General features: G+C 44.7%; 1 protein-coding gene across 1 annotated transcript; it reads left to right on the forward strand.

The window, feature by feature from the left end:
• The first annotated feature begins 141 nt into the window (after positions 1–141).
• CSRP2 (cysteine and glycine rich protein 2) lies at positions 142–27,561 on the forward strand. Its single transcript, XM_044280412.1, has 6 exons — positions 142–296; positions 11,000–11,118; positions 21,156–21,324; positions 22,632–22,761; positions 22,914–23,007; positions 27,188–27,561. Exons 2-6 carry the CDS (start codon positions 11,007–11,009, stop codon positions 27,262–27,264), a joined length of 582 nt encoding a protein of 193 aa, XP_044136347.1. The 5' UTR covers positions 142–296; positions 11,000–11,006; the 3' UTR covers positions 27,265–27,561.

Raw genomic sequence — 27,561 nt, forward strand, 5'->3', positions numbered from 1 at the left:
CCTCTCCTTCTGCTGTGCCAGCTGTGCCATGGTGGCATCCTGTCATCTCCAGACGCCTCACAGGCTTCAGTGTAATCCCAGCATGGCCGAGGACGGTGACTGCGTTGTGTGGGAGGACGGGTGATGTCATGGCACTGAAAGCGCCGCCGCCACCGCAGCTCTCCTCCCCCCTTCTTCTACTTCACATACTTCTTCCCGACCCCGCCCATCCCTCGCACTGAAGTAACTACCCAGCGCAGCCACCTAGCGCCTCATTCCAGCCTCGTACTCAGGAGTGAGCCGGTACCCGCAGACTGGTGAGTACCTGTGTGTGAGGGACGCTTGCTTTGTGTCAGCTCAGGGACCTCTAGTGACACGTCTCTGACAGTTAGGAAGCAGTTAAGTGCTGCCGAGTGACGCAGGAGAGGTGAGACCTGCAGTTTCCTCCGCACAGCTCCATATTAGGGAATTGTCTGAATTGTCATTCCTTTCAAGGGCTTGTCCCATGTGTCCGGCCTCTCCCGTGTGGAGGCTCCTGGGCAGCAGATGTTCTGTCATACTGGAGGAAATGGGGCTTTTTGCTGTTTTACTCCAATTAAAAAGTGGGTGGCATAGTGTGCCATTTGGCGCAAGGTGCGCCAACACAGACTCCACTAAAACCCTTGTCATATATTCTCCTTATGGTCTAAACTTTGCCTGAAACCTTATTTAGGAGGAAAGTTATCAATTTTGGCTCAACTTAATCCATAACTATTAGAGCTGGAGATGAAAGTGGTGAAAGTTTAGACCAAATTTATCAAATGTGGCACAGAGCGTAATAAACGGGACGTAGTGCGGGTTTGTAATGTTTTGATGGAGATTGCGACAATTTCCTGCAGTTGCATAATTTTTACACCAGTTTGCGGGCCAGGAATCGGCCGCTTACACCCTGGGTTCACACCTGAGCGTTTTACAGCGCGTTCAAACGCGCTGTAAAACGCTCAACACATGAAAACCAATGCTTCCCTATGGCCCTGGTTCACACTTGAGTGTTTTACAGCGCGTTTGAACGCGCTGAAAAACGCCCTACGCTCCAAAAAGTTCTTGAGCTTCTTTGGGGCGTTTTGTCACGCGTTCCCGTACATAGACTTTCGGGAACGCGCGACAATTGGCGTTCGCTTGTCTCTGTATGCGCGATTGTAAACGCTGGTACAATCGCGCATACAGAGCGCTCCTTTCAGAACGCTCAGGTGTGAACCCAGGGTAACAGAAAGTCCCAGTTTTACTTACAACGTGTGACTTTTTCCGAGTTTCCTAGCGCCATGTTATTAACCACGCCCACTTTTTTCAGCAGATTTCTATTTTGGTGTGAATCCTTTATCTTTGAGTGAATAGACATGTGATGAATTTGGTGCAGTTTAGTTGACGTGTAAATTTTGGCGGATTTTGCGTTACTTTTGTGGTGCGGATTGATCTCCTCCTGTAACATGTGAAGTTATGAATGAGTACCCGTTGTGTCCAATATATTAAACTTGCACGTGCTAGGATATAGTTAGTGGAGCTTTTCTTATCCTACCTCATAGCAGGTGTACATTTACTGCCATGTTTTGCGCCAAAAGTGGTGTATACCACTTGATAGGTTGGTACAAGCCTAATCCTCCACTGTTTTGACGTGGATGTGCTTAGTAAATCTCTCCTACTGTTCCTAGGGGTGTTCCTCCATGGAGGAACGTAGGAGAACGTCTTGTCCCACTAAACGTTGGGTGGGTTCTTGGAAGAAGCCCATGTGTATTGTCTTCATTCTTCTGTGGACACATGTAACCTTTCTCTACCAGGACAATCTCTTTATTCTTTTTCTGAACTTCTGCTCTTGCTGTGCAGTGTGGGTTAGACACTCGTGACAATGACCTGTCACCGTATGGTGTCCTCAGTCTTCTGGATAGTTGGGGTCATTTATCAAACTGGTGTAAAGTAGAACTGATATTTTATTAGTGATATACACTGTTAAGTAAACTTGCATAAAATATAAAATATAACAATTTTATATTTTATATTTTATGCAAGTTTACTTAACAGTGTATATCACTAATAAAATATTTGTATAACTATCTGTGTGGTACCGAATATTGGTGTGCCCTACCATTTTCTGTTTTAATTTTATTACTGTTCTTGAGGATTGGGTGAATCCTTTTTTTGGTAGGTGCACCCATCTCCATTCTTGAGTTTGTAGGTGAGCCCTCTCTAATTACTTGTGTAAAGTAGAACTGGTTTAGTTGCCCATAGCAACCTATACGATCCCACCTTTTGATTTTGGACAATGAAAGATGAAATCTGGTTGCTATGGGCAACTAAACCAGTTCTACTTTACACCAGTTTGATAAATGACCCCAAGTGTGCCTTATGAAGGACCTAAGGATGATTGGAGACATTGGCCCATGTTTATCATTGGATTTTAATGTCTTTTTGTTAACTTTACTCCAAAGTTTTGTCATATTTAGTAACCCTTTGCGACATAAGTGGAGTTGGTCTGCTTACTGCTTAAGGTCCGTTTGCATTAACACTCCGCCGTAATACTGCCGTCGAGTACCCAATGAACGAACCAAACCCTTTCATCAGGTAATTGATCACCTAAATCGCTTGCTGGCAGCAGATCGTGCCGTCTGAACAGCCTCTGCTGCCGGCAAACAATGATTGAGTATGGGGACCAGTGATGGCATTAGTAGTCATTCTCCTAATACTGTGGAGGAGATCGTTCATGTAAATGAGTGGTTTCCTCCACCAGCGAGCTGACTTGTTAGGGCTCTTTTCACACGGCATCTGCAGTGTTCATCTGTGTTTTCCATCTGCGTTTAACAGATTCCACTGAGGGCCATCAGGTAACCATAGATAACCTTATTACCAAAAAAAAAGTATACAGTACAGTATAAATGTATTTATTTTTATGGGACGCTAACGTATGGAATAGCACAGTGTGTGGTATTCAGGTCTACCGACTTATTCAACCTATGAGCCTGGAGCAAGGGGGTGAGAATGGCGCAAAAGGATGTTCCCTCAGCCCATCACTACTGATGGTTACAGCACTGTGTATGTACTGCTTATGTGTAGCTGACTGTTCTCTGATATCTTTTAGGCCTCTTGCGCCTCGTGGCCGTGCTGCGGCCCGCAATTTGAGGGCCGCAATGCACGAACACCAACCGTGGGGCTGCCGCAGCGGATCGCGGGCCCATTAACTCTAACAAGTTTGCGGAACGGAAGTACGGGACGAAACCCCACGGAAGCACTCTGTAGTGGTTCCGTTCCGTGATTCCGTTCTGCATCAAGGAACGGCACCCGTGTATTGCGGATCCGCAAATGCGGTCACGGAGCGCCTTATACTAAGGCTACATTCAAACGAACATGGTGTTTAGCGGATCCGGAAACTGCGGATATGCAAAAAACGGACACTGGCCCACGTGCGTTCCGCAATTTGCAGACCGCACATGCTGCGGCTGTCATAGAAAATTACTATTGTCGACAATTGCGGGCAAAAATAGGACATGTTCTATTTTTTTTTTTTTTTTTTGCAGGGCCGCGGCATGGAGCAACGGATGCAGACAGCACACTTTTGCGGCCCCATAGAAATGAATGGGTCCGCACCCGTTCCACAAAATTGCGGAACGGATGCAAACTCATTCCCTCATTCCTGTGTGAATGTAGCCTAACAAGCAAGATTAAAGGGGTGTCTAGCCTCTGAGCTGACAACCCCTTTGGTCCAGACCTGTGGCAGTGAACTAAAAAAATAAAAAAGAATACTCCCGCTTCTGGTTCCTGTGAGGCCAGGAAGTAGCTCGGTCACATGACCACTCTGGCTTGAACGTTCCAGGAGCGGTCTGGACTGCGGGCAGATGAGTCTTCATGTTTAGGCGCAGAGGTCTGGACCAAAGAGGTTGTCGCTTCCAAGGCTGGACAACACCTCTGATCCCAATAAGGCTGGTTTCACACGAGCGTGACAGATTAGGTCCGGATGCGTTCAGGGTGCGTTCAGTGAAACTCGCACTATTTTGCAAGCAAGTTCAGTCAGTTTTGTCTGCGATTGCGTTTAGTTGTTCAGTTTTTTCCGTGCGGGTGCGATGCGTTTTGATGCGTTTTTCACGCGCGTGATAAAAAAACTGAATGTTTACAAACAACATATCTTAGCAACCATCAGTGAAAAACACATCGCACCCGCACTTGCTTGCGGATGCAATGCGTTTTTCACGCAGCCCCATTCACTTCTATGGGGCCAGGGCTGCGTGAAAAACGCAGAATATAGAACATGCTGCGATTTTCACATAACGCAGAACTGATGCATGAAAAACAACGCTCATGTACACAGACCCATTGAAATGAATGGGCCAGGATTCAGTGCGGGTGCAATACGTTCACGTCACGCATTGCACCCCGCGCGGAAATCACGCTTGTGTGAAAGGGACCTAATAGGGCAAGGTAACGCCTAGAAATCCAACCTGCCTTTGTGTATTTTTCAGGGTTGCCATCCTGACTTTTATTTTTTATTTTTTTGCTGAAAAGGTTCTTAAAAATATCATGAACAGTAAACGTATTCTCTAGACGCACTGTAAAATACGAACTTTCATACCCTATAGTCGGCCAGTGTAAAGGTGCCACAGCTCGGGGAATTCATCTTTCATGCAGACACCTCAATCATCGTTCTGGGCAGCAGATTGTGCTGTGTGAACAGTGACCTGCTGGCCAGAAACAGGAAATCTGTATGAGGGCGAACAATGGAAGTAGCGGTCCCTCATCCTCATACATGTAGGCGTTGAGTGATGAAGAACGCCTGCTTCCCGATAACTGTCTGCGCAGTGTAAACGCTGTCTACGGGTCTAGTAAATCTGCCCAATTGGCTGCATTTGACCTATAAAAATTATGATGATCTGTGCTAGCTTCTCTAGATTAAGGCTAGGGCTACATTGCAGCATTTATTGTAATGATAGTCTTCTAGTCTATAGTGTTGCACCGACATACTGCAATGTGACATGGATTTCTTGTCACAGTGCGTCACCACAGAGTCTACATGTCCCTAGACTAAAGATCCCTTCACATGGGACAATGGAGCAGCAGATTATCTGGAGGGAAGCTTTCCTTCATGACAATCGGCTGCTCGCTGGTGGAGGAGACCAGTACATTTACATGCAGCGATCAATAATGCCATCACTCTTCCATACTGACTCGTTTGCCGGCAGGAGATTGTGTTTACACAGCGCCATCTACTGCCGGCAAACGATAATTTTTGTGTACGCATTTCACTCGTTGATCAGGTAATCGGCGGTACATTGGACATTCGGCGGCACATATGGATAATTGCAGGAGAAATAAAAGCAATAGAATTGATCCTAGCAATATCTGAAAACGTGTGAAGAGCTATAATAAAGTATCATTGGCACCAGAGAGAAGAATGGACGTTGCACTGGGAAAGGTCACGGCACAGAGAGGCTCTTCATGCCTGAATTCCATCTGGCTGTTTTGCATTGTGTTTATGGCCATGTTTCGACCTCGCATGATTAATCCGCAGCTATGATTGTTATTTTCCTTGGCAGTGGGCCGTTTGTTCGCTTCAGTCTTGTTACATTATCCATGGTGGATGCTGCCTCCAGAAAAAAAAAGCCGTGCCTGTTTCCTCAGCTTTCATGTGTGTTAAGTTCATACCTTTCACCAAGTATTTTCCATTTTTGGAGCTGCAGCAGCATAGACCGTGGTGTGGGGAAATTCCTGAACACGCTTTACAGAAAATGCCCTGTTAAGGTGAAGCCCTGCCTTCTCTCATTCAGTCTTCGGTGCCACCCCGAGGCCTTCATCACAGGAGCTCGTCCAAGTTCTGTCAGTAATGTAAATGCCATCTTTCATGCAAAAGTAAAAAATAACACACAGCATCTCTAAGCAGCCATGAGTAAAAAAACAGTCCATTGTGCTTCCGTTTTTGACTTGAATGGACCAGTTCAGTGGAAAAAAAACGTACCTGTGAAGAAACCCCTGGGGCCCCATTGTAACAGTGCCTATTCTATCGTTTTTGTGGGGCCGTGGAACGGACATATAGCTGTAGACAGCACGCGGTGTGCTGTCCACGTTTTATTTTTTTGTGGCCCCATGCAAAGGTAAAGGGTTTTCCCATAAACAACGTTTCAGGGGAGGTGACTGCTGGTTCCCTCACTGATCACAAGAATGGGGGTCAAAGTTCTATGTATAAGTGGAATGTAAGTGTGCATGTGTCACCACTGCCCCCTTTACGGTCTGTGGGTCTGATGGAGATAGCTAAACATTGATTAGGGGCCCGATGTAGCTAATCGTAGGCAGTTTACCGCTAACTGCATGCAGCCAAAGCTCCACCCACCCACGGCCACATGATTTTGCAGGTCAGGCCGAGTTCTTGCCTAACAAATGGTACTGCCCTAGGCTGCCAGAGTGGACAGAGCTGTCTGCATGTCACCAATGGAAACCGTGGCCTACCTCATGTGCTGCAGATCATTTAATCTTTAGGGTTGAAGGTTTCAATGCTAGCATTGTTGGGGGTACATGGGATTTATTGATTTAACATTTAGTATTTTTTTGGGGGGAGTGAACAGGAAAAAAGTGTTTTTGCGGATAAGAATAGGCATTTTGTATATATATAGTGCCGGCCCTGTGCGTTCCATAAAATGCGGAATGCACACGACCAGTATCCGTATTTTGCAGATCCACAAAACACAGCATGGTTGTTTGAATGCACCCTTATAGACCTACATCCATGTCAGGACTGGGAGTCTTTGTTAGGCCCCCAGCTGCCATGGCACTGCATTGGTACCCTGCAATTGCTTTCACAGGTAGCCGATGGGTGGCTGAGGGAGCCTTCTCCCTCCAATTGCCTAGATGCCGCCATCTTAACTCCCCCTATCCTGCCATCTAGGGAGTTAAGAGGCTGATAGTTAATTCGGATGCCAGCTGTTACAGCAGACGTCACTACCAGGCTCCCGCAGTGATCCAGAGTGCTGTATTCACACTTTACGACGCCTGTTCAGTTCCTACAGTTGTCACGGCGGTGTCTCGGTTGTTGTAGTTCACTGACACACGTCTTCCGTGCATGCAGTTGCCTGGGGCAATGTGTTGTTCTGCATGTTTGTGCACTGCTCCCTTTATTTCCCACTCTGGTGTGTGTGGGGTTAAGGTGTGGATCTATGTGTGTGCTGGGTGTGGCCTCATGGCTCTACTTATTCTGGTGCTGTGAGTGAGAGGTCAGTGGTATTCCTGCCTTGGTTGGTGATGGAGCTTTGTGCCTGTCTGGATTTTCCATCTGTTCAGTGTGAGGACCACCTAGTTAGACATCAGTGTCTCTCCTATTTCTTCCCCTTGTTTCCATACTCACCTGTTGTTTTGTTTGGTGTGGTTTATGTTCAGGGTGTGTTATATCTAGTTTTGTGTTCCATGTCTGGTCTGTTTGGTGTTTGTAGTACAGCATGGTTGCTAGACATTTCCCGTGCCTTCAGTGAGAGGGTTCCTGGGTTCCCCAGAGTTATTAAGTACATTAATAAGAAAAAAAAATAAAAAAAAAATAAAAAAAAAAAAATTTTTTTTTCCTTTATAAAAACCCATCAGTCCCCGGTGCCATCAGTCCCCAGCGCCAGTGAAATCAAATACATACCTTTCTTGCTAGGGCCGCGACCAACACTCCATGGCTCTTCCAGCCTCTTCTTGATGCGCTGCACGGTCCTCCTGACGTCACACAGCGTCAGATCATAGTGCGTGCTTACATGCACTGCATCCTGATGGTGTGTGTATGTCGGGGTACAGTGCAGGCTGGCAGGAGATCTTGGAGCATGAGTAATAGTAAGCGCTTCACTCGCGTTCCGTGGTTACATGGCACAAACGTATCCTCGATGCAAGAAATTTGTGTCCAGCTACTCAATTTAATCAAGTAACAATTTTAGCCCTAGTCTCATACGTAGAAATACACATGAGACTGCGTCTATGACACTTGTACAGGTGTTATTGTGGTCTATGATGGGAGTTGAGGAGCATTGTCTTGTGGGATAAGATTCAGTAAAACCTGTAACGTTCAGACATTAAAATCTGTTCTTTCTGAGCTCAATAGCCGAATGGGCCTTTTAGAAATGGCATTCTCTTACCCATAAGACCGCTCTGTGTATAACTGAACTGAGAAAAAGCTGAGATTTAAAGGTTACTGAAAAGAAGATGTAGTGTGAAATAAAAATTATGAATAGTAAAAGTCAAATTTGTCTGGGTTTCAAGAGCCTGGAAGAATGCAGATAGTATAATAAGTGGTTTGATCTGGTCAGCGTGCAATGCACAAGAAAATAATGAAGAGTTACACATGGGTTGTCATAAAAGCCCAAAAATACCACGCAAAGACCAGCAGGTGAAGCATCGGGAGGCTGTCCCTCTCCAGGACTGTCTTACGTTCAGTGTAATAAAGTGAACTTTCAGTGCATTTTGTCTTTGCAGTCATTTTTCTTCCTAATATGGGAAAAGATTCCAGTGGATGGAAGCAGGAAAACCATGAAACCTACGGCCACAGTTAGGTCATTTGTTAGCTTTCCTGTTGCTACACTTGAAGTAGGAATATTAGGTTACGTCATTTGTTTTATGCATACGTGAAAATGCATCCACCTAATATAAATAAAGTACTAAAAGTACTCCGTGCATCCAAGGAGACAAAACAAACAGCCCTCCTGGGAATCTCTAGGCAGACTGTATATCACACATTAGGACTCAATGCATATAGTTGTAGGAAGGTATTTATATCTCTTCAGGCAGAAATCTAAACACTACACATATCCAGTCACACATCAGTTTGGCCTGTCGAGCAAAATCTGTTGTAAAACCAGGCACAATATACAGTATGTAGCAGGGTGAGTACTTATCATTTATTGTACTGAACTCCTCATGTGAGGCATTGGGGCTTATTTGGCCTCCACAATCTTCAGGAGCAACCTGAATGGTAGGTGAACGTTCTGCATTAGAGGGATCTATAGGTGACTCACATAAACCTTGAAGGATCCTGAAATACAAATTGTCGGAAATTCAACTCCGACTATGATGACGCAATCCATACTTCGTCTATAATCTTTGGCAGACACATCTCCCAGATTAACATTCCTTTTCCTTTATATAAGCATTGGCTGATGTGCCAAACAGCAGCTGACCACCATCAGGGGAAATTGATTTGTTGTGAAGAAGACCGGCTCCAGCTCTAAATTAAGGAGAACCTCTGGGATTTCATTCCTTGTACCAGTCAGTAACATCGAAAACTTAACCAGTACAGCTTCAGCCTAGATATAGGGGGGCCCAAAATAAAATGGTGGCGGGTGTGTGGTGGACATTTCCACCGCGTGTGGAATGGATGTGCCCTATGACTAACTGGGCTTGCTTGGCATTGTAGTGTATAATAAAAGCAATCATGTTGGCCATCCATACAGATTATTATCCAAGTGTCTAGATTTAGATAAAGACAAAGGTAGCATTCAAGATTCAGATGCTGTGTAGTACTGCACTTCTCCAGAAACCATGATGATGGCAGGACCATTTGACAATCTTCAGTGACAGGTCTTGGTAGGAAGACACTGCTCTATCAGCCAAACCCTGGGAAAACGTACAGCACCACCACAGCCGCTGTAAGCTCTATGTGTATATGATGCAGAGCAGTCTTACTCAATGTATATTTTATCCTGCTCACAGGAAACTATTTCACCGAGTGTCTTCTCTGTTTACAGCAGATCTGTGAGGGATGTAGAGGCTTTCTATGTTTTTTCTTACAGGCTCCTTTTAAAGTAAGGAGGCCGTGTCATGCATACCAAACGACTATTCACTGTTTTCTAAAGCTCCAAGCAGCAGAGGATGTGTCTCTCTGAAACCAGCTCTGTCACGGGAATGTTCTGGAACAACACAAAAATGACATTACCTTGAGTTACGTCACGGCTTGTATAAGACAATTGTGATATTGATAAACCTATCTCGCAGCCGCGCCTGGCACACATTCCTGCCACAGCCCTTTCGAAAGATAAAAAAGCAAAAGCAGCAAACTGCAGGTTACTTGCATCAGGTCTACAGCTAAGGGCTTTTTCCATGGGCGGATAGAGTGGGAAGTGATTGGAAATTGGGAAGTTCATTCCAGATGTACATGCAGGAATAATTACTGCTGTAAGGATGAACAGTGCTTACGATCATTCTTCCCCATAAAGTTCCAATGTTTGTTAGCAGCACATTCTTGTATAGACAGGGCTACCAGCAAACAAGGATTTTTTGGTGCCACAAAAAATGATGACCCAACAGACTAGCATTTATGGCTCATGCACACGGCCGTTGTCGGCATCCTCCACGTGCCGGTGAACAGCGGCCGTATCTGCCATCCAGACTTGATAAAGGGGTCAGTGGTTCCCCCGAAACACATAGTCATTAAATAAATTTAAACTTATTGAACAACCGGTTGTGAAAGTGCCCCCCTTGTTGTCCACACACTTTTACTCTTATGGTCTGGCATTCTTCTACTTCTATTGTCTGTCTGGAGATCAGTGGCACCTTTTACCTAGGCCATTTATCGGCTGCGAGCGTTTGTTCCCAATAATGCCCAATCCTTGGCTTGTTTTAAAGATCCTGAAGCATATAACGTGGATGGGGTTTTTAAAAGCTGATACAAAGTCAATGAATAAAAAAAAAAAAAAAGGGCCTTAAGCCGATTTCTTATCAATATATTAGTGTAATAATGTGATTGGTAATTTCGGGGAAATGGGTTTTGGGTGGCAGCCTTGCTCACTAAAATAATTTCCAGCTTGAGTAGGTGCTGTAATGATATTAACCTGTTACTACACGCTGGGGTGGAGCCAGTAAAGGCTGTCAGTACATGTCTGCTTGTAAAATGCTGGACTAATGAAAAGGATCCTAATCCCTGGTAATGGTATGTCTGTCTGTTTCTCACAGATCCACTAGTCTGTGGTGTTCTTACTCACTGTGCCCGTGACCCTTTATGAAATGTATTGGTTTGCTTGGTTCTGACATATTCGATTTGTTTCTATAGTTATAAGATGCCAAACTGGGGAGGCGGAAACAAGTGTGGGGCCTGTGGCAAAACGGTGTACCATGCAGAAGAGGTGCAGTGCGATGGCAAGAGCTTCCATAAGTGCTGCTTCCTTTGCAGTAAGTATATAACCAGCCTCATGAAAAATCTTCCTGGACAATTTTGCACATTAAGAAGCAGAAGAACAAAACTGACATTGAAATATCAGAAATCTGGGTAACTGCAGAACTGTATGAATCAAATTCAGAAATTTGCACATAGTACCGTTACATTACGCTCTGTTCACATATGTCTGGTGGGTTATAACTGAAGCTACAACACTTCTAATAGACCCCATTGACTCTTATCATTCCATGGTATGTCTACAATGAACTTTACTTCTCCACCCAGCTTTTCCCAAGTCTGACTGTCCACACATCTCATCTTTCCTTCTTCTCATCCCCTGGTATGTCTACACTCCACATTAATGTGTCTTATTTCCTTGCTGGGTTCATTGAGTATTTCTTTACATTGACTATTTCAACCTTATAACCTTTGATTAGGTCAGATGCAGCCCCCTCCCCTCTCATTCACACCTGATTGAACTCTAAGGCTGTTCACATTAGCGTTCAGCCTTTCCGTTCTTCTGCTGCGTTATAAGAGCAGGAGAATGGAAAGGACTAATTTGGCACATAACGGAGCCCACAGACCCCATAGACTATAATGGGGTCTGTTAGGTTTCTGCTCCGAGGAAGATTTTTGAAGCGGAGACAAAAGTCCTGCATGCACAACTTTTGTCTCCGCTTCAAAAATCTTACTCTGAGCGGAAACCTAACGGACTACATTAGATCCGTTTCGCTCAGTTATGTGCTGAATCTGTCCTTTCTGTTCTCCTGCTCCTATAATGGAGCATTAGAACGGAAAGTCTGAATGCGGGACTGAATTCAGCCTAAGGGCCCTTGCACATGATCGTATGCCCTCTGATACATACGGTCTGTGAGCGGGCCATATGTCCTGGAGTGGTATCGATCGCGCGCATGGGAGTACACAGCATCATAGATTACAATAATGCTGTGCACGTCAGGCTGACAGCGGGACTATTGTCCCGCACTCATATGATCTTATGAGAGCGGGACAATAGCCCTGCGGGCGGACCGACATGCACAGCATTATTGTAATCTATGATGATGTGTACTCCCGTGCGCACAATCGTTGCCGGTCCTGGACATATGGCCCGCTCACGGACCGTATGTGTCAGAGGGCATACGGTCGTGTGCAAGGGCCCTTAGTGTTATAAATTGAAAGTCACTAGGTCTTTCAGACCTTGATCTTTTCAATGCAATATGTTTTAAGTGCGACCTCTTCAAGTTCACATATTTCATTATACCAAAGGTAACTACAGAAATAGTTAATGCATACAGTGTTTCAAGTTTTCTTATTACTTTTCCAAAACCTAATGAAATACCCCTTCACCCAGCAAGGGACTATTTATCTCTCCCTCTATCTTACCTACTCATTTGACTGCTTGCACAAACCCATTTGGACACCTTAAAAACATCCTTCCCAAACACACACACCGCCACCTCATGCCCTCTCCTACTCCCACCTACTAACACTTTCTCTGCTTCTCCTTATTGCTGGTGATGCATCTCCAAACCCAGGTCCCCCTCAGCAAATCCCCACTATCTTACCTACCTTCCTCTACCGATCCCCCTTCTGCAAATTTCTGCAACCCCTTAATCCTGAAAAACATTCCGCCTGACCCCTGCTCCCTTTGTTCCTCTTGCAGGAGCATTATGGAATGCTTGCTCTGTCTGCAACAAACTCTCCTACATTCATGACCTCTTCGTCTCTGACACTGCCTATCCTGCTGCACTCTTATAGCAGATTTCATTTCGCTCAGCACCCCCACCCCCGGCTGCAGACATGGTGGAGGAGTTGGTCTTCTATCGGACAACTGCTCCTACAGACCAATTCCACTTCCACCCTCTATTATGCTCTCCAACCCCCAACATTTCGGAAGCTCGCCTACAGTGGAATCCTTCAAAAGAAACCTGAAAACCCATCTCTTCAGAAAAGCCTACAATCTACTATACCCCTATGACCAGCTTTACCCTCACCTACTGTGTCCTTCCTCCATACCTTGTAGATTGTGGGCCCTCTCCTTCTGTGCCAGTTTGTAACTTATCTTGTTCTTGCTTATTGCAATTGTCTTGTAATATGTATGTATACCTAGAGTTGAGCGAACCCGAACTGTAAAATTCGGGTTCGTCACGAACTTTAGGTTTTTCGGCACCCGAACCTTTACGTAAAAGTTCGGGTTTGGTGTTCGGCGCTTTCTTGGCGCTTTTTGAAAAGCTGCGCAGCTTTTCAATCAACAAGCGTCATACTACTTGCCCCAAAAGGCAATCACAGCCATGCCTACTATGTGTTTTGTGGGTGCAGTACACAATATTTTTTTAAGCCTGCCCTGAGCCAACTCCTGCTGAAAACTAACTTTTTTACTTTAGTTTGTCAATAAAAGAAAAAAAGGGGGTCAGTGAGCACATCCCAAACCGCAGGAGCACATTGCTATGGCAGGGAATAACACTAAAAGACAAAACATGCAATGCGACAACTCGCTGCAATATAAAGTACAAAATTGCATAATAATTACAAGTGCTACACTATAAGTGAGAGATACTTGGCAAATCGTTTTGTACAAAATTATCTCTCACTTATAGTGTAGCACTTGTAATTATTATGCAATTTTGTACTTTATATTGCAGTGAGTTGTCGCATTGCATGTTTTGTCTTTTAGTGTTATTCCCTGCCATAGCAATGTGCTCCTGCGGTTTGGGATGTGCTGACTGACCCCCTTTTTTTCTTTTGCAGTTTGTACTGGAGGTGTGGCTGCCTCCTCAGTCATACACTCCTGACCACCTTGTCTGCCCTATTGGCTGATTTTAATTAGTGTGAGTATATAGTCTGGCCTGCTCCCCCTCACTCACTGAAGCCATTTGGCACCAGGAGTGAGATAGTTTGTGGACTCTCACTGCAGTCTTTGGTGGCCATTTGGCGCCGGGAGTGTTGTGGAGTGGGCCAGCATGCATGTTGGTACCTGCACTCATTGTATACAGTGGAGGCCATTTTGGCACCCAAAATGACAGTTATTGAAGCAGACCCAGCATGCATGTGGAACCTACACTCCCTGAAGTGTATGGTAGCCGTCATGGCACTTAACAGGTAGAATTTAGTGTTAGGAACCCGTCTAACAGAGATCGCCTTGACGTGCGGCAGACGGGCTCAAATTAATTTTGTACAAAACGATTTGCCAAGTATCTCTCACTTATAGTGTAGCACTTGTAATTATTATGCAATTTTGTACTTTATATTGCAGTGTTTAGTTTGTCAATATCAATACATAATCGGCAGCCATTTTATGCAATGATAGTGCACCAGCACAGGCTGTCTGCATGTCCAGAAATACATCTTTTTGCTTACTGGGGTGAAAAAACCCTCTAATATACTGCAAAATCTGGGATAAGACTTGCATAAGTGACTTTCACATTTAGGCCAGAAATACGGCTTTTTGGTTACTGGGGTGAAAAAAACCCTCTGATATATACTGAACATCTGGGATAAGACGTGCATAAGTTACTGTGAAATTTAGGCCACAAATACCGCTGTCATATAGAGTTAAAAAAAAATAAAAAATAAATAAAAATTGTGCTATACCCTACATCAGGCTTATTATTGGTTCATTATTTTTAACAGACTTGACCACTTTTCACTTTGCTTTGTGAACGCTAACTATGAGGCAAACATCTAATAAGGGACGCGGTCGTGGTGGTGGTGTTGGTGGAGCCTCTGGTGCAAGGAGAGGACGTGGCAGTTCTGCCACAGCTACACGTCCTACTAAAACTACTACCTCAGGTCCCAGTAGCTGCCAGAATCTACAGCGATATTTGGTCCGGCCTAATGCCGTTCTAAGGATGGTAAGGCTAGAGCAAGTACAGGCGCTGGTCAATTGGGTGGCCGACAGTGGATCCAGCACGTTCACATTATCTCCCACCCAGTCTTCTGCAGAAAGCGCACAGGTGGCGCCTGAAACCCATGCCCATCAGTCTGTCACATCACCCCTGTGCATATCGGGGAACCTGTCTGAGCCCTTAAGTCATGCAGCAGTCTCTTATGCTGTTTGAAGACTCTGCTGGCAGGGTTTCCCAAGGGCATCCACCTAGCCCTTCCACAGGGGTGGAAGACATAGACCACTTATGTTTCCTGATGAGGATATGGGAATACCACCTCAGCACGTCTCTGATGACGAAACACAGGTGCCAACTGCTGCGTCTTTCTGTAGTGTGCAGACCGAAAAGGATGTCAGGGAGGAAGACTGGGTGGAAGACGATGCAGGGGACGATGAGGTCCTAGACCGCACTTGGAATGAAGGTCGTGCCACTGACTTTCGGAGTTCAGAGGAAGAGGCAGTGGTGAGACCGAGCCAACAGCGTAGCAAAAGCGGGAGCAGGGTGCAAAAGCAGAGCAGCTGTCGCCAAAACTGTTCGCCTGCTACTGGCCATCGTCACCAGGGACCGAGCACACCAAAGGCAGCTTCAAGGAGTTCCCTGGCATGGCACTTCTTCACACAATGTGCTGACAAGACCCGAGTGGTTGGCACGCTGTGCCATCAGAGCCTGGAGCGAGGCATTAACGTTCTGAACCTTAGCACAACCTGCATGACCAAGCATCTACATGTGAGACACGGGCTGCAGTGGAGTAAGCACCTTCAAAACCAACAAAGGGCTCAGGCCCCTCCTGCTGCTTCTGCCTCTTCCTCCGCCTCTGGAGGAACGTTCGCCCCTGCCGCCCAGTAAACTGAGGATGTGCCACCAACAACACCACCTCCGTCACCAAGCATCTCAACCATGTCACACGGAAGCGTTCAGCTCTCCATCTGACAAACCTTTTGAGAGAAAGCGTAAATTCCCACCTAGCCACCCTCAATCCCTGGCCCTGAATGCCAGCATTTCTAAACTGCTGGCCTTTGAAATGCTGTCATTCAGGCTGGTGGAGACTCACCGCTTCAAACAGCTCATGTCGCTTGCTGTCCCACAGTACGTTGTTCCCAGCCGCCACTACTTCTCCAGAAGAGCCGTGCCCTCCCTGCACAACCAAGTATCAGATAAAATCAAGTATGCACTGCGCAACGCCATCTGTGGCAAGGTCCACCTAACCGCAGATACGTGGACTAGTAAGCACGGCCAGTGATGCTATATCTCAACTGCACACTGTGTAAATGTAGTCGCACCTGGGCCACAGGCGGAGAGCTGTTTGGCGCACGTCCTTCCGCCGCCAAGGATCGCAGGACATCATTCTTTGCCTTCTCTTCCTCCTCCTCCTCTTCTACCACCTCCTCATCCCTTCACCACCAACTTCAGCACAGCCAGGGGTAAACGTCAGCAGGCCGTTCTTAAACTGATGTGTTTAGGGGACAGGCCCAACACCTCGCAGGAGTTGTTGCGGGGTATAGAACGGACCGACAAGTGGTTGCTGCCAGTGAGCCTCAAGCCCGGCCTGGTGGTGTGCGATAATGGGCGAAATCTCGTTCCAGCTCTGGGACTAGCCGGTTTGACGCACATCCCTTGCCTGGCACATGTGCTGAATTTGGTGGTGCAGAAATTCATTCACAACTACCCCGACATGTCAAAGCTGCCGCGTAAAGTGCGCTACCGGCGTTCTCATCCTCCCGCCGCTCGGCTGTCTGCTCTACAGCGTAACTTCGGCCTTCCCGCTCACCGCCTCATATGCGACGTGCCCACCAGGTGGAACTCCACCTTGCACATGCTGTCCAGACTGTGCGAGCAGCAGCAGGCCATAGTGGAGTTTCAGCTGCAGAACGCACGGGTGAGTCGCACTGCAGAACAGCACCACTTCACCACCAATGACTGGGCCTCCATGCGAGACCTGTGTGCCCTGTTCCGTTGTACGCCACGAACATGGCCAGTGGCGATGACGCCCTTATCAGCGTTACAATACCACTTCTATGTCTCCTTGAGAAAACACTTAGGGTGATGATGGAAGAGGGGTCATCTCTAACATTTTCAGGCAAGTCTTTTAGAAGTGGCTCAGAAAGAGGATTTTTGCAACAGCAGAGGCCAGGTACAAATTTGGCCAGCCAGGGCCCACTACTGGAGGACAAGGAGGATGAGGATGAAGCATGTTCACAGCTGGGTGGCATCCAACGAAGCTCGGGCCCATCACTGGTGCGTAGCTGGGGGGATTCGGAGGACGCAAACGATACGCCTCCCACAGAGGACAGCTTGTCTTTACCTCTGAGCAGTCTGGCACACATGAGCGACTACATGCTGCAGTGCCTGCGCAACAACAGCAGAGTTGCCCACATTTTAACGTGTGCTGACTACTGGGTGGCCACCCTGCTGGATCCCCGTTACAAAGACAATGTGCTGTCCCTTAATTCCCTCACTGGAACGTGATCAGAAGATGCACGACTACAGGCGCATGCTGGTAGACGCGCTCCTGAGAGCATTCCCGACTGCCGCCGGGGGACAAGTGGAAGCACAAGGTGAAGGCAGGGGAGGAGGAAGAGGTCGCCAACGCAGCTGTGTCAGCGCCAGCACCTCAGAAGGCAGGGTTAGCATGGCCGGCATGTGGAAAAGCTTTGTCACCGCGCCGCAACAACCGGCCCCAACTGCTGATATGGAGCATGTTAGCAGGAGGCAGCATTTGAACAACATGGTGGAACAGTGCCTGTGCACATGCCTACACGTACTGACTGATGGTTCTGCCCCTATTCAACTTCTGGGTCTCCAAATTGTCCACATGGCCAGAGCTTGTCCTGTATGCCTTGGAGGTGCTGGCCTGCCCTGCAGCCAGTGTACTCTCTGAACGTGTATTTAGCACAGCAGGAGGCATCATTACAGATAGACGCAGCCGCCTGTCCACAGCCAACGTGGACAAGCTCACGTTCATTAAAATGAACCAGGCTTGGATCCCACAAGACTTGTCTGTACCTTTGTGCAGAATAGACATTTATACCACCATCAAACATACATTCTTGTACTCAAGTCAAGTGCAATGATTATTTTATTTGTCCCAATATTTTGGGGGCTACCTACCCCAATAAAAAATATTGTTGGCTACCTCCTCCTCCTCCTCCTCCTCCTCCATTGCTACCGCCTCCTCAACCGCCGACTCCATATCCACCTACTTCACTGAGTTGCAGGTTAATAATTTGTAATTTTTTGTTATTTTAAGTTATTTCCCTATCCACATTTGTTTGCAGAGCAGTTGCCATGCTCTTAAGCACATTTTACTGCCTTTTACATCCCTCTAGCCTTTTCAAGGACTATTTAGTGCCCTAAATTGAAAAAAATCTTATTTTCAATTGTCGGGTCACATTTTACCATTTTTGGCATATACAAACCCCTGCTGTGCCTGGGTGACATGGGCCTAAATCTCTCAAAATCCTCTGTTCTATTGCTGGGTGACATGAACCCCCTTTTGCTGTGAATGAACCCCTGCTGTGCCTGGGTGACAGGGGCCTAAATCTCTCAATATCCTCTGTTCTATTGCTGGGTGACATGAACCCCCTTTTGCCATGAATGAACCCCTGCTCTGCATTGCTGACAGGGAACTACATTTAGTGAAAACATCTGTTACTGATCGGAAGATGCGCGACTACAAGCACACGCTGCTGATGGCATTCCCACCTGACAGCGGGGGCACAGTGGAAGCACAAGGCGAAGGCAGAGGACGAGGAAGAGGTCGCCAATGCAGCTGGGGCACTGCCAGCACCTGAGAAGGCAGGGTTAGCATGGCCAAAATGTGGAAAAGCTTTGTCAGCCTTGGAATGCTGACCGGCCCTGCAGCCAGTGTATAGTGTGAACGTGTGTTTAGCACGGCAGAGAGCATTATCACAGGCCGCAGCCAATGTGGACAAGCTTACGTTTATTAAAATGAACCAGGCACGGATCCCACAGGACTTGTCCGTACCTTGTGCAGAATAGACATTTATACCAGCCTCAACCATCCATACTTGTACTCAAGTGCACTTATTCTTTGTCTTATTTTGTTATATGTCCCAATATTTTTGGGGATACCCCAATTTAAAAATAAAAAAATAACACAAATCAGTGTTGGCTACCTATTCCTCCTTCACTGACGCTTCCAACTACACCGCCACGTCAACCTACACCGCCACATCCACCCATCAACCGCCTCCTCAACCTCCTACTCCTAGATCCAGATTTATTTAAAAATTAGCTGTATTTTGTTATTTTTAAGTCATTTCCCTATCCACATTTGTTTGCAGAACAGTTGCCATGCTCTTAAGCACATTTTGATGCCTTTTGTAGCCCTTTCCAGGACTATTTTAGTGGCCAAAAGTTCGGGTCCCCATTTACTTCAATGGGGTTCGGGGTCAAGTTCTTTTTTTTTTTTTCAAGTTCGGTCGAACCCGAACATCCAGGTGTCCGCTCAACTCTATATGTATACCCCTTTTCATATGTACAGCGCCATGGAATGAATGGTGCTTTAATAATTCATAATAATAATCTCCTCATAATCCTGTTACTCTATTATGCAGTTCCTTTTCTCTCTCTTGCCATTTCTTGCAAATGCCAGGAATCTTTAAGATTCCCTTCCCTCTGTGACTTGTAATGTACTCTGTGAGGATTAGGACCGCTTAAAGGGTGGAATGTGAGAACAGAAAAGGCCGTGGCACCTTCTTGGCACTCCAAGCACAATTATATTTCTGTTTAATAACTCTGAACTTGTAGATTCCCACTGGAAAATTTGTTGCTGGAAGCAGAACATTCAGTTCTGTCTGCTGACTACTCACAATCTGCACACATTTTCCACATGTTGAATGTCACCATTATACAGTCCTGAGACCATAAGTTATTATTATTATTTTTTTTATACTATTGTAGCTTGATCTATTTAATGCTTATAGCAAGGGTGATAATGATTGTTAATATTGATGTGCTAAACTTCTCACTTACTAATATGTGCTTCAGCCTGTACAATATGGGGATTTTCTGAACTGTTATGTTTGCGGAATAAAATCGGTTGTAAAGTCTTGTGTGGTTAAAGCTTAATCACTGTATGATGAACAGGCATGCAGTCTTCTACAGTAATCCTTTTATTGTTCATTTCTTCTGTGCCTCCAGCATCTCTGCTTGCTCAGAGAATAGAAACATTATTGTGAACACCAAGATGCTTAAAACATGTCTTGAACCTAAGCCATTAATGCAAGCAGTCCTGAAAGCAGCAGTGCAGATCTATCCATTTTGATACCCCTTGCCTACACTGAAACTGTGCGAGAAGAATTAAAGCTCAAGGACATCTCTGCATGATTTTTTTTTTTATTTTTTTTATTGAATTAAAGCCATTATATGATTAAAAAAAATCATCTTTGTATTTGGTTTTAGTTAAATATCCTCAGCTGTTTGTCTTCTGCAGCCTGCATGTGATCACATAGATTGCAGGCTGCTCAGCCACGTTCTGAGTGAAATGTGTTAGACAAGCTCTCTGGTAGCTCAAGTCCTTATCTCTGCTCCTAAAAAATAATTTAAGCTGACGTCTTCCCAACCAAATAAAATAAACTTGGAGAAAAAAGGATCATTCAGGAGAGCAGAGATGAGGGCTACAGAGTGAGCTATCAGAAAGCCCATCGGATGCATTTCACACTGGATAGGAGTAAGCAGCCTGCATGTGATTATTCTTATTGCTCTATGTTGTGCCATTCCTTTATTATTTCCACTAGACGTTATATTCTGTGGGAGAGTATGTCTGGACAACTCCTCTAAAATTAGGAAGTGAAGGGAGCAAATGCTGTTGCTGCTTCATTCTCCTCCTTTAACCATCCCCACCCAAGAGATGGCTTGGAACAACCTTTTTTTTAGTGGTTCGGATTATCTCCGGTGGTAGCTATTGGCCATCTTCACTTTCGTGAGGCCACTTTCTCTGCTTCCTTGTCATCTCTGAAGTTTTTCCTCCAAATTTACAGCCTGTGAAAAATGTACGAGGTTTTACTTACATGGCAGTGTAGCAGTTTAATTGTGTACTTTGAGGATTGTTCTGCTGCGTTGTCCCTCATGATGCAACCCAGCAGCAGGACATCTGTATGTTCAAAGCAGCCAGAATAATTTAATGTATAAATGTTTTTTTGTAGTGGTTTGTAAAAAAAACCTGGACAGCACAACAGTGGCTATTCACGAGGATGAGATTTACTGCCGATCCTGTTATGGCAAAAAGTATGGACCCAAGGGCTATGGCTATGGGCAAGGAGCGGGCACATTGAATATGGATAAAGGAGAAAGACTGGGTATTAAAGCTGAAGAGTAAGTGAATATTTCATTACTATCTAGCTAGTCGTGTACATTGGACAACTGTCCATCCAGAGGATGGATCAAGATATATCTTCAGTACATACACAAGGTGACCTGTTCTGTTTGTATAATGCACAGAGATTGTGCTTGCGTCTTCTGTACAGAGCCATTGGTAGCTCCATGGCACTCAGTAGATGGCCTATGTTGAACAACATGCATTTTGTGTCTTGGCTATCAAAGGGGAATCATTCTTTAATGCTGGTACTTCCAAAACCTAAGCAGTTGTGTGACCATAGATGCAAATATGTATTCCCAGTCATATCAGTATTTTAGTAGTGGAATATTTCACAAGTGCAAACATGCTGCATTTTTATAAAAATCGTTTGGCTTCTTGACAGTTTCGTGCCATGGTATGTCTGCTTTGCTCTGCCTAGAGGAACTATGCAACCTATTGGTAAACATAGCTGTCAAAGCAATAAAACTGAAAAAAAGGGTTTAAGAAATTAGCTACAAACTTCTGTGCTGATTTAGCCAATGTTCATATTTAGCAGATACTAATCTGCTTTGCATTACAGCAGCAAAGTGGAGATGTTAAATAACACTGAAACAAAACGTAACCTAAAAGGCGGGTTCCCATAAATGACCCTTATAACCTATCCACAGGATAGCTGATAAATGTATGATCATTTGGACCCCCAAGTTTGTTTCTGAGTCCCCTGTGTGAGTGGATCAGTAGTGCATGTGTACCCGTTACCCCGCAGTCTATGGGACATATGCCCATAAACAGGGACTTAGACAGCACTCCGAAATTTGCACCCCCCCCCCCCCCCCCCCCCCATGGGCAACTGTTAGCCTGATGAAGGGCATTCTCTCTGCCCGAAACCTTGTTATCTAAGGGTTTTGTACAAAAAAAAGAGCAAGGATTTTTTCAAGGTAAAAAATCTCATTTTATTCAATATAAAAACTATATACTTGTTATCTAAGGGACCACCATGTCCGGCTAAGCAAATAAAAATCATCTAAGCAAATTTCGGAGTGCTGTCTAAATTGCTGAATATTCATTATAGTTCCAAGAGGTGGAGCTAGGAACATACCACGACGTGTACCCAAACCAGTCAGAACAGATAGAGTGCTGTGATCACTACGAGATTCCCATAAACAGTGACTGGAGCAGGGGGTAATGCATGTACATTATCCTTCCCTTCACACAGGACTCCGAGTGAACAGGGGGGGGTCCCAGCAGACGTATAAAAAAACTGTGTGTGTGTGTATATATCTATATCTATCATTATATCATAAAACTTTGTATACGATTACAGATCACAACAGTCCCGTACCAGTGCCTCTGCTAATTCTTCAAAGTTTGCCCAGAAGTTTGGAGGAACTGATAAATGTCCCAGATGTGGTGAATCTGTATATGCTGCGGAGAAAGTAATAGGAGCTGGGAAGGTAAAGGACTGCTCTTGTTATCCTGCATGTCTTCCTGCACAATTCTTTGAACACGTAGCATTTGTAAGGTTCATCATGTTTTTGGCCATCTTAAATGCAGTAGCCTAATGTTTGTTGAAAACTGAACATACCATTAATTTTCTCCCTTGTAGTCATGGCACAAGAATTGTTTCCGGTGTGCAAAATGTGGCAAGAGTCTAGAATCTACGACTTTGACTGAAAAAGATGGGGAAATCTATTGCAAAGGTGAGAGCTTAAACGTCAGCAAGCATTCTTTTCGTAATGTTTGCATGCCCTTTTCCATAGGCTGTGTTCAGTTGACCATATGAGAGATTTGAAGCAGAACAGAAACGTCACTGGGAAATGCTTGTCTAGAGCATCAACAGGCAAACTGTTTGTATTTGAAATATATGTAAACCTGGGTGTTCTCGCTTGAAGATGACCAGTGTTTGAACATTTAATGAGAAAGAATGCTGCTTTAAAGGGACTACTGTAAATAGTCATTTACCCTTCCACTTTCCGGGTAGGTTGCTGTGGCCTCCTATTGTGCCATAAAACACAAGGCTATATAAAGCTAACACAGGATGTTAATAGTAAGAGAAGGAAGTTGGGAACGGGAAACTGCTTCCTTGGTAAAATAGATAGTATGTGCATGCAAGTTCCTACATTAATTTTATGGGATATGAATTGTTCAGAAGTTTTTACCCTACCATATGTGTGTTTTTTTTTTTTTTTTTTTTTTTTGGGTTTGTTTTAGTTTTTTTTTTCATGCATTGTAAGTGGGTCATACAATACAAAATACTGGCACCAAATTTATTTTAGATGCTCTTTGTGCCTTCCTCGACAATGGGGTGTGGCTTAAGGCGAAATCTGTGTGGTTTAGCGTGACTTTAAATGTGACTGTGCAATAAAATTTTGGCACAAAGTGAACCAACCAGTAGGTGTTATAAAAACCGTCCAAAGAGGCACCCCAACATCCATTGTGACAAATGTGGAGCATCTTTAGATTATACATGTAGCAAAAAGTCCAGCTCGCCACCTCCAGCGGTCCTGCTCCCTCATGCGTGAATCCCGTTCCAACAGATGTAATGAACATGAAGCAGGTAAGTATTGGTCCAACACAAAGTCTAGAAGGGTTAAATCCAACTTTATTTAATATCCATTAGAATCCAGGGAACATCCGTACAGAGACCACTCTTACACATTTGACTATATGCCCTTAAAGGGGTTATCAAGTTATTTTTTATGATGACATATCCTAAGGGTAGGTCACCAATATCAGATCGGCAGGAGTCTGACTCCCGGCACCCCCACCGATCAGCTGGTTGAAGGGAAGGCATGTTCCGTGCAAGCACTGCCTTCTGTTCATTGTTTACCAGATTGCTGTTGCAACAGCAGTGGTAAGAAGGTGTAATTACACCTAAACTGTCCCATTCACTTCAATTGGATGGCTCTGTATTATACACTTAAATAGGAATGGGACAGCTTAAACAAGAGAAATCGGCACTAGCGCGGTGCGCACCTTCTCTTCAACCAGCTGATCGGTTGAGGGTGCTGGGTGGCAGACCACCACTGGTCTGATATTGACCTACCCAGAGGATTCTGTGATTGCTAACCTCTGGTACTCCAGCTGTAACCCCTTAAAGCGGGCATCCTCAAACTGCGGCCCTCCAGCTGTTGCAAAACTACAACTCCCACAGTGCCCTGCTGTAGGCTGATACCTATAGGCTGTTCGGGCATGCTGGGAGTTGTAGTTTTGAAATAGCTGGAGGGCCGCAGTTTGAGGATACCTGCCTTAAAGGGTTCTGATTGATCCTGCCGTGTGTTAGAGGATCCTGCTTCTGAGGAGATGAAACTGACACACAGAGATTGAATAAATGTCTTGACCGATTTCACCTTCTTTGGGAATGGAAGGCAAATGTTCTCACCTCCTCCACTCATGCACTTATTGGTGTGAATAGGAAGAAACCACGGCACTCGTTTTCAGATAATCAGAAATAATTCATTTATTGTCCATCCCAGAATTGGATCTTTTGAAAAGTGGCCACTTTTCAAAAGATCCAATTCTGGGATGGACAATAAATGAATTATTTCTGATTATCTGAAAACGAGTGCCGTGGTTTCTTCCTATTTCAGACTGACCCTTTCCACTGAGCACCCATAGCCACACAAGAAGTGCCATCCACTATAATTATTATATTGGTGTGAATAGTCATACAGGTCCCTCTGGTATTTGTTTTTTAGTATTGGTGATCGACACCTCTAACAATGTTGATGTTTTCCTATAATTTATGCATGGATTGTTTAAAATCCAATGGATCCACGAGTTCCCACAGACACGTTTTGGTAACGTTTTGGTAGTATTTCCTCCTGGATTCATGTCAGTAGAGGGAATTTCATTCTTTCAATCTACAAATGTCTTGATATATTACACACCCCTGGGGATCATATTATGGATATAGGTTTGTAAAATCGTTGGGTCCTACCAAATCCTAATTTCTTGTAGCCAGGGCTGTGGAGATAAAGTTCTGGCCAATAATTTAGTAATAAAAAAAATGTACTGAGCTAAAATGGTGACATTTGGGTTTATATTATCAGGTAAGTAATCAGGCTACTTGTATAGAACTTAAACCATATTAATTAGAATACAATTTCTGAAATAACTTTCCATAGGAGCCTGCCTCCTCTATGGAAAGCTTCATACTTGCCTACTACACGCAGCTCCGGTCGTACACAAAGGCTCCCGTGTGCCCATCTTCCGATCTGCAGCTTGTTTACTTGCTCTCTGGCATGATCATCTGCAGTGGTGAAGTGTCCGCAAGCAATGACGAGTTGTGACATTGGCTTCAGCACAGCAGGTGGCCATGCCATTCTGAGGAGGAAGTAAACACTGTTTACCGGAAGATAGACACACAGGAGCCAGCACGCAAAACAGTAGCTGTGGGTAGCAGGCAGGTATGAATCTTTCCATAGCAGAGGCAGCTGCAAGCATCTGTGAAAAGTTACTTATTTCCAGCCAACACCTTTTAACGTCCTCCTCTGGTCTTTACTACTGAGCATCTGATGTGCAGCATAGTGTCAGACATTGTAACGATGGACTTTGGAGCAACATGAAGATACCTAATATAAGGGACAGGAGAGCACACGGGGGAGGTGAGAACTGATTATTTATCGCCCCACTAGAATACCCTGCTTATCACTGTTTATAGTGTAAGGACAGGAGAGAACAAAGAAAATCAGTTCTCACCTTTCCTGTCCTTATACTATAAACAGTGATAAGCAGGGTGTTCTAGTGGTAATAAATAATCAGTTCTCACCTCTCCTATCACCACTAGAACACCCTGCTTATCACTGTTTATAGTGTAAGGACCAGAGAGGTGAGAGCTGATTATCTATTACCACTAGAACACCCTGCTTATCACAGTTTTTGATAAATAGGAACCTTATGGCAGATTTACCCCGCACTATTGTGGGGCCAATTATCAGGAATGATTGTTACTACGAATTCTCGTTATCTGATAATAGACCCGTGCAAATGTGCTACTGATGAACGAGAAAAACGCTTGCTCATCAGGTGAGTCAATCATTCATGCAGTACATTAAATCATTGTTTCTGGGCAGCAGATTTTGCTGTGTGACCAATGATCGGCTGGCCAGAAACAATGACCAGTAGCCATCACTCATCCTCATACAGAAGAGGAGATTACTACATGTAATTGCAACTCTTCACCTCCACTGACTAGCAGGCTACTATTGAGAAGGAACCCCATCCCGATAATTGCCTGCGCGATCTGTGCATGTAAATGCTACTTTAGATTGATAGAACAGAAAAAATATATTTATGATTAAACATTTTTAAACTTTTCTAAATTCCTATAGAAGTTAAAAAATTAATTACACAATATTAATAACAGACCATATATTTGTTAAACTGGAGTCTCTGACCTACCACTCTGGCTTTCCTGGTAGCCAACTGTGGTCCAATGTAATCTATGACTCTGTACTGGCATTCTAACACTCGATGTAGATAAGGCTTTGGAGGACTCTGTCTTCCTCCCTCCAGCATGGATGCCCTTTCAGCATACATAATGAACACGATGGCAGTATTGGCCCAGCACACGGTGTAGGAGGGTAAAATCTAAGTTTATTAACTATTAAAATCCAGGGAACATAAGTACAGAGAGCACACTTACATGTAGAATGTAGTTAGAAAGCCCGTCACCACGTTAAGGGTCCATTCACACGTCCGCAATTCTGTTCCGCATTTTGCAGAACGGAATTGCGGACCCATTTATTTCTATGGGGCCGCGAGATGTGCTGCCCGGATCTGGTGGCAGGCTTTGGATTCGTAAATCTGCCCCAGTGCGTTTTCATTGCCTAGGAATGTTTGGTAAAGTGAGTGACGTTTTGTTTGATTTTTCTCTAGGTTGTTACGCCAAAAACTTTGGACCAAAAGGATTTGGATTTGGCCAAGGAGCTGGAGCACTTGCGCATGCAGAGTGAAGATCATGTGGAAGGCTGATGAGAGAAGATTTATTGACCACGTCTTAATGCTTTATTACTAAGAGAGTTTGCTATTCTTACATTTCACTAATCAGTGTGAAGTTGTGCTTAAGTTTCTGTACTAGGACAAATGCTCGCATTTGCCTATTGCTAAACTCACTCTTTGTAGATTTTTTTTTCTACAAGAATATTTTGTTTCAACACTAAAGCAATAATATATATCTGTTCTTAAATGTTTTTTCTATTGATTCTTAGCTACTTTATATCTCAAAATAAATGTCAATGTTTAATAGACAA

Source organism: Bufo gargarizans, chromosome 2 (assembly GCF_014858855.1).
Source record: "Bufo gargarizans isolate SCDJY-AF-19 chromosome 2, ASM1485885v1, whole genome shotgun sequence".
NCBI classification, from domain to species: domain Eukaryota; kingdom Metazoa; phylum Chordata; class Amphibia; order Anura; family Bufonidae; genus Bufo; species Bufo gargarizans.

Bases quoted from the DNA above. Each gene is read 5' to 3' on its own strand.
- CSRP2 (XM_044280412.1), top strand. From the start codon at position 11,007: ATGCCAAACTGGGGAGGCGGAAACAAGTGTGGGGCCTGTGGCAAAACG. The intron at 22,762-22,913 runs GTAAAGGACTGC...TCTCCCTTGTAG, and splicing joins AAGTAATAGGAGCTGGGAAG to TCATGGCACAAGAATTGTTT. The intron at 23,008-27,187 runs GTGAGAGCTTAA...ATTTTTCTCTAG, and splicing joins TGGGGAAATCTATTGCAAAG to GTTGTTACGCCAAAAACTTT.